This window comes from Phaethon aethereus, assembly GCF_964289735.1.
Source record: "Phaethon aethereus genome assembly, chromosome: 2".
In the NCBI taxonomy this organism is placed as follows: Eukaryota; Metazoa; Chordata; class Aves; order Phaethontiformes; family Phaethontidae; genus Phaethon; species Phaethon aethereus.
The window spans coordinates 60473509-60481643 of NC_138582.1; the positions used below are offsets into that span (position 1 = coordinate 60473509).

At 44.5% G+C, this 8135-nt stretch overlaps 1 protein-coding gene across 3 annotated transcripts in view; it reads left to right on the forward strand.

The window, feature by feature from the left end:
• The window catches only part of LDLRAD4 (low density lipoprotein receptor class A domain containing 4), a gene marked incomplete at both ends in the record, with an annotated part of 180600 nt that extends 172908 nt beyond the window's left edge, over window positions 1-7692 (forward strand). For 2 of the 3 annotated variants that reach the window (XM_082015105.1, XM_082015107.1), the window contains 2 exons: window positions 5896-5949; window positions 7150-7692. In XM_082015105.1, the coding sequence (XP_081871231.1) occupies window positions 5896-5949; window positions 7150-7692 (597 nt within the window). The remainder of the gene's footprint in view (window positions 1-5895; window positions 5950-7149) is intronic. The other variant, XM_082015106.1, reaches the window with a different exon arrangement.
• Window positions 7693-8135: the final 443 nt, after the last annotated feature.

Here is an 8135-nt window from a genome sequence, read left to right on the forward strand (position 1 = left end):
TCTCTGTAGTACTTCTCCTTTGTACCGTGCACTGCTCTGTCAGACACTGTAACCTTTCTTGCCCTTGGGAAACGCAGGGTTTGTTTTTTTTTTTTGTAAAGAGCAATCCTGCTGGAATACTTGTCCCCAACAGAATGACAACGCAATAGTTTTGCTTTGCTTGTGTTCGGCAGGGAAAATGTTGTGGTTGGAAGAGCTGCAACGGTCTGTATCGCCTACGAACACGCAGGGAGGAAGGAGCCCCTGTGCCTTCCCGCAGCACTTTGAGCAAGCCACAGCTTTAATGTGGCGTAATGTATCACTGCCACCTAGGGCCAAAACCAGGAACTACATGGCTATCTGAAACACTTCATTTGAAAGAGGCTTGTATATTTTTGTGTGTGTATATATACACACATATATTAAAAAAATAATCTGAGTTTAATCGAGGGAATAAGAGGGACCTTCTTAATACTTGTAATGCATTTCAGAAAGTGAAAAACTGACTCTTTCTTAGGAAGTACAATTTGAGGCCAAGTTCTAATTCTCAGGAACTGAAAAGTGGGGAAAAAAAACCCTGAAAATCTTCTTAAGAGTCAGTAAAAAACAAAGTTTGGATTATATGGGATTGTTGTGGTTTAACCCCAGCAGGCAACTAAGCACCACCCGGCTTTCTCGCTCACTTGCCCTGGTGGGATGGGCGAGGATCTGAAGAGTACAAGTGAGAAACCTCATGGGTTGAGATGAGGATGGTTTAATAGGTAAAGCAAAAGCTGTGCAAGCAGAGCAAAACAAGGAATTCATTCACCACTCCCCATGGTCAGGCAGGTGTTCAGCCATCCTCAGGAAAACAGGGCTCCATAACACATAATGTTACTTGCAAAGGCAAATGCCATAACACCAAATATTCTCCCTTTTTTCCCCAGATTTCTATGCCGAGCATGATGTCACATGGCATGGAATATCCCTTTGGTCAGTGGGGTCAGCTGTCCTGGCTGTGTCCCCTCCCAACTTCTTGTGCACTGCCAGCTTACTTGCTGGTGGGGTGGGGTGAGAGACAGAAAAGGCCTTGACTCTGTGTAAGCACTGCTCAGCAATAATGAAAACATCTCGGACCAACACTGTTTTCGGCACGAACCCATAACACAGCCCCATATTAGGTACCATGCAGAAAATTAACCTAAAGGGATGCTTTTGTTTCATTACAGGTTGAGGAATTTTTCTTAGCATAAATGTTTACCTGCAGTTTATTCTGAGTTAAAAATTATTCTTCTGGTAAATATCTTTCCTGCTGTTTGTCAATGTGCTGATGCTCAGCCAAGGTAGTTGGATGATACTGTGTGCTCCAGGAAGCACGTTGTTTAAAAATGGCCTCAGAGAGTCATATTCCTAAACTGTTTAATTTTAGAGACTGTAAACCTTTGTAAAATACAAATTAGAAGACTGGATAAGCCTTAAGATAATTTGCCTAAGCTCTAAATATTGTGTTAAGTAATCATCACCATAAGATAACTAATCACCCAGGTGGAATTTTAAATGATGCTGTTATTTCAAAAACTAATAGTAAAATTTTTTTTTTATAAATTATAGTGAAACCCAGGAATGGCAAAGGTCAACAAAAGACATAGCTGGATCCGAAAGATTTTTCTTGCTTTGGCAGTGTTTGTAGGAGCTAGGATTTACTGTGGAGACCCATCCTTTTTCATTCCGAAACCTAACAATGTTAAAAATGAATACAGTATAGAGAATGAACGCATAAGCTTTCTCTCCCTGTTACTTCTAAGTATTGAAGCTCATGCCTGAAAACCTTTAGTCTCTTTAAGACGGAGCAAGTTGAAGTGCCTGGCTACTGAGAACTTTATAAGAAGAAGATAAATGATACATTGCCTACAGCCAAAAAAAAAAAGGGGGGGGGGGGTAAATTGCATGTGCTCAGGTTTAGTCTTGATCACATGTACCTGAGAACTATTTGCACAAATCCCTGGCCATTTGGTGTGAGGGGGCATCGAGCAGTATTGCCAGCGCTGGATTTGCGAGCTTGCGGCAGGCCTGGTGGCTGGTTAGCTGTCGTGCCGAGCTGCGTTGCCTGTGCCCCATTTCGTCGTGCTTACGGGATGAGAAGTGGCACAAGAAGTCACTTGAGTGAAAAGAAGTCGAAAGTAGGGGGTTTTTTTTATCATTAGGTCAATCTATCGTGGTATTTTGAATAATAAAGGGAGAAACAATATGATGGAATACAAATACAAATGCTGTCAGTTCTTACCTGATTTTTCACTGATCTGAGTGCAGGGAATCTTCAGCTGTCAAATGAAGGTCTGTAAGTAGAGGGACAATGAGAGAGCAGGAGATAATGCTTTCCCTCAGTGTAAGTCACCCCAGCTTGTTTGCAGCAGTCCCAGCATGTTATGTCTTACATGTACATCTTGGGGGGGCGGGCAGCAGCGGGGGAGCCATAGGGATATTTTCCTTCTGCAACACTGAGTTTTTTCCTTTCTTCTCTCAACCCCTTGCCATCACCCCAAGAACAGTGGGGTGTGGGGGCAGCAACCCTTGGGTTAAGTTGTATCTACCCAGTGCAGGGGAGTGAGTATTTCCCTGATATGTGGTGGATGCAATGATTTCAGGAACGCAGAATGACTGAAAAGACCAAACTTGGGAAGATGGGGCAAATGTTTGAATGCAGTTCTTTGGTTCCAGACAAGGTGCCACCTTCTGTAGAGGAGATGGGGTTTACCAATAGAAGGCAAAGCACAGAAAACCCCTATAGCATTTCAGGGCAAGATTCAGCAAAGTGCTTCAGTGTGTTAAATTTTTTATTAATTTCCTAACTTCTCTCTTAGCCTTGGGATGTTAGCAGAAGGGCGTGTCCAAGTAATTGGTTGCAGACAGACCTGAGTGGAGTCTGCCTTTGCTCCAAGCTGACAGTTCCCAGGCCAGCCCTGAAGCAGGAGCTGCACAGCTCAGTCCCGAGCTACTGTGTCTGCCTCAGAGGCACCTAACAAAATACCCCTTATCCTTTTACACAGCATGTACCTAGTGTGTGATACTAAGCATAAATGATTTTCCTGTTCTGTTGTATCCCTCAAATACATATAAATATAAACCCCATAGAGCCATTCATAATTAAGCACTGGCATGTTGCTCACTGTCTCTTTCTTTCTTTCCCTCCTCTCTGTACTCATCTTCTCATGTTGTCTAGTGCTTTCTTCTTAAAGTTTAGGAAGCCCCTCTCTACATGTTTGTATTTGTCATTGCAGATCACTGTACAACAAGTTTGTGTCCTAGAAAGATTCAGGGGTTCCTCTATAGCTGAGTGCAGGAAACCCAGTTACCTGTCAGCTCCTTCCCTTTCTCCTTGCCTCTCTTGCTGTCCATTTTAAGACTCATCCATGCACTAAGTAAGAGTGTAGTGCTTTTTCCTACGTTGGGCTATTTAGTCTGGGATTAATCTAGTGGTGATCAGAGAATCCTGTACTGTGGTGCTGGACCTGACGTGTATGCATGATGAGGTTGGTCTGCACGTGGTGTGCGAGCCTGGTATTTTCCAAGTGTGGGCATGCTGAGCACATGCTACCCAGCCCTAGGGAAGGGGGTAGTGACAGGAGGGCTGGAGGACACGCTGTCACAGAGGCCATGTTGTTACACATCCTTGCATCCGAAGGATCTCACAGCCTTGGAGCTGCATCCCAAGCTGTCTACCTCCTTGAGTAGTTAGCTCAAATGGGGAGAGTCTTGGGCTCCTTTGGTCTCATCATGTTGGTCTGGTTACCCCAGCACCCCGGTTGCACTCCGTGGAGTCCCTGTAGCAGCTGCAGTGCTTCTAGGCAGAGTCTTCTACTGTACTGGGATTCAGGCATCAGCAGTAGAAGTAATGGGCAACACCACTCTCTTAGCAAGTTGTTTCTGTTAGATGTTGCTGGTACCAGGTCTGTGTGCCTAGGCTCAGCATGCAGGTCCTGCTCCATCTCAGCACGAGGAGTTTATCTCCATATACTGTACCTCTCTCTCGGCATTTCTTACTCTCCTGCCTTAGGGGAGATGGGCCCTAGGATGGGAGTTATTGTTTCCATTTCCACACTGGAAACTCTCTCTCATAAGGGAGTTTAACATGAGTGGTGGTGGTAGATTGAATTCCTTTCTGGGTTGGGTCATTGGTTTTGCCTTTTTTCGTCTCTTCTGAGCCTGAACACATGAAAGGAGAGACTGAGACAGTGGCACTAAACATAAAGCTACACACTTGTATTTTTCAAACCATTACTTGGGAGTCTGCCATTGGGCTGCATATGGCCTGTAGTTCATGGGCAGTTGATTGCGCACTTTAGCTTTGACTAATATGTTTTACTTAACAATTGCAATAGGCTTGGAGCCTGCTGGGTCAGCTGCTGATAACCTCATTGCCTTTAAATGTGCAAATACACTCTCAGATGTTTCAAAATGAGGGCATCTGGGTGATGGAGAATTGGAAAGCAATGGATATGAGAACATAAATCCACAATTATATATATATATATACACAGTTATAATTTCTGCTGTTGACAAAACCTTATATGGGCACTGAAATACATGAATCCACCTAAGATTTGTCTTTCATATCAGACCTTTACAAATGGGGATACTTGCAAAAGGAAGTTGTAAAGAATTGCAATTGTCAGCCTCCCTCTGTCTCTGCTCTCTAAAGCTAGAGAAGTGATTGACGAGCTTTGTTATTCAAAGCATTTCCCTTAACAGCTGAATCCTGTGGGAGATTCCTCTGAGAGCAGCTTTCCTCTGTGGTGGACTCTCCTGACAAGATCACAGACGGCTTTTGGTCTCTGAGTGTCATGATGAACATCTAGTTAGCTCTATTTTTACATCTGAAATATGTTGAAAGATGCTATGGTGAGAAAAAGCAGTACAGTAAGATTTGAAAGTAGTCTATACAGGGTAATGCTTTTGGGTACAGTATGCATTTTCCTTCCCATTCCTGAAATTTCTTAAGTCTATAAACTCATAAAACTTTAATTAGCACCAAGAAAATAGTCATGACCATACAATGTTTTGATTTTCTTTTTTTGCACCACGACTGAAATTTTGTGCTTTATAGCTTCTCTGATATGTCCTTTTCAGCTTTGGAATTTTCCAATAGAATAAATGCATTGCAGTAGTTACTGCTACTCTAAACAATTAATTGAGAAGAAAAACAATGATACACCTTAAACTATTATCCCACATTGACCTGTTCTTCACCCTTTTATTCTGCCTTGAGTGCTGGTATGGTGTCAGAGCAGCCTTTCAAGGCATGAGAGAGAAAATACTTTGGCCTGAAAAGGTGGTTGGGGAAGTGGTTTAAGAGGGGAACCGGTGTCTAAAACGTCAGCTGCTTAATTACTATTTATGGTGGGAATTGTGCAACTGATAGTTTTGACCAGAATATACCTGGGTTCAGAGTGACTGTCACTTCACTGAGATTACAGATGCCAGGTTTCTTTTGGCTCTGGTGTGTAATTGGGATCCTGGCTGGCAGATCAGCTTCATTGGACCTGCTGACCGTGCTAATGTGGCCTCGTCACGGCTTGGGAGGTGATGGGTACCCCCTCAGCACACAAGAACTGAAGTTCCTCCTGTCGTCTCTGAACATTGCCACATGCTTGTAGCTGCGACTGGCTTGCTGTGTCCTTACAGCCTGTGAGGCTGGGTGCTGGGGTTGGCATCTCGGCACTCACAAAATGGAGCAAGCTTGACTTGCTTGGGTACAAAGCTGCTGTTTGCTCTGGTTTTGGAAAGCAAGGGGTTGGACATTACTTGTTTACCACCTCTCTGTAGGTAGAGACAGACAGTTCTTAAAAGCTGACTGCTCCTAAGAATCATGGTATTAGGGCAGAATGGTGATGTGATCTATTAATTTTTCTCTTTTGTTGTGTTTTTCTACATTTCCAGGAAGGGTGCTTGTGGCCTTCAGAAAGCTTGGTTTCACGCCAGGGTGCTTCAGAGGTACAGACAGATTTCTTATTACCTTCACCAATGTGCTTTCCTCTTTCCCGTTATGTATATTTGACTCTTCTCAAAAACGCGTGTCTGTTTAGTAGATAAAGCTTTTCCGGTGTAAGTTGAGAGGCAGGATACAGAGAGCAGCTGTATCATAGTAGGCATTCACAGGTAAGTGGTGGAGCTGTCTCCTTCATGCAGTAGCTGAGTAATTTGAGTATTCAATGGAATCTGGGAGACCAGTTGCTCTTCTTGTGTTTTCACTGGATTTACAACACACAGCCCATCACCAGTGTCTCCCCTCTTCTGGCTGGCACAGATCCCTGGTCTCTGTGATAATTTGTGGGTGTGTTGCTCCGAGTGGCCCAGCTCTCCTGCAACAAACAGCAAAACTTCCTGGTGCTGACCCTGCATCCGTGAGGGTCAGGGGCTAAAGACCCTGCATGCTCCCAAACATGAGAAGAGCAGTTTGATAGACCTAAATCTAAGAAGCTGGTGTGTCTGTCTAGATCTGGGATAGACAAAGCGAGGAGCAATAGGTCTTCACAGAGTATCTCAAACTCTTCCTCTTGTAAAGCCTGACCTTCTCCAGCACTTGATATGTCGGGGACATTTTTTCCACTCGCAGTGCAGAAGCCTTGCAGGTCCTGCCCGGAGGCCAGGTTCTGGCTGAGAACTGAGGGGGAGGAGGACACCTGATACACTCTGGTGGTGAAGGCGTGAGATATGCTGGGCCTTTACAAAATGTACTAAAATGACCATCTGAATTCTTTGGTGATGCAGGGTATTACATTAACTCTGAGTAGGAGGGGGAGGCTCAGAGTGCAGCTGAAATTCAGTGTTAGGACATTTTCATAGAACTAGTTAATTGTCAAGACTAGAGAGAAAGTGTTGCCTATGTACAGAAACAGAATCATTTTCTCTTGGTTCTGCATGTTTTAATGTCAGAAGGAGCTGTGCGGGGTCTTGGTCTTCCTTTGTGAAGCTGTTCTCAGGTATCTTGTGTTAGATCCTTCCTGTAACTCCTACCTCTTCTTTTCACATCCATGTGTGTGGGAGCACGTGTGCACAATATCAGCTGGGTTTAATCTCTAAGATAGGTGGTGAAGAGAAGGATTTTCCATTTTATCACTTGATCATAAATACAGAGCACCCAGAATGCTGTGCTCAGACATGGGGTCACGTGTCTTTCTCTTCCCATTTCAGATCATGTATGCTCCAAGGTCCAGGGACAGGTTTACCGCCCCATCTTTTATGCAGCGGGACCGTTTCAGTCGCTTCCAGCCCACTTACCCTTACATGCAGCATGAGATTGACCTTCCTCCAACCATCTCCCTCTCTGATGGGGAAGAGCCACCGCCGTACCAAGGCCCGTGCACCCTGCAGCTCCGGGACCCAGAACAGCAGATGGAGCTCAACCGGGAATCTGTCAGGGCACCGCCCAACCGAACCATTTTTGATAGCGACTTGATAGACATCTCGATGTACAATGGGGGCCCCTGCCCACCAAGCAGCAATTCGGGCATAAGTGCAACCAACTACAGCAGTAATGGAAGGATGGAAGGACCACCCCCGACGTACAGCGAGGTCATGGGGCATTACCCAGGCTCCTCTTTTTTCCATCACCAGCACAGCAACGCGCCTCCTTCTTCGCAGAGGGGGAGCAGACTTCAGTTTCAGCAGAACAATTCAGAGAGCACAATAGTCCCCAGCAAAGGCCAAGACCGGAAACCAGGAAACCTGGTCTAAGTTACTTGCCCAGGTGCATTTGAACTGAAGACAAGAGATTCAAGCAGGGTGGTGGAGGAAGACCCCCATGCTCTGGTGCACAATGTTGTTACGTTTCACGTGGTACAACTTAGTAAAACCAAATGTGCAAACCAGTTCTTTGTTTCTGATTCCTTTCAGGGGAATTGCGTGCAAAGCAGACGAAAAAAAAATACAAACTTCCATTCAGTTTGTCTATGAGCAGTGTTTCAGGGGAGAGGGGGGGATATATTATTTTTTTTTAATAAACTATTTCAATTATTTAATTCTAAAAGTTAACTTAGCACAGAAATGAGGCTTGTACAGCCTGTTTTATACTTACTGAATGGCAGAAGGAAGAAGGTGGTTTTGCTAGATAAATGGGGGAAGAATTGGCCAGTTTGCTTTTTTTTTTTCTCCCAGGGTGTGGATTTTTTTAAATACGA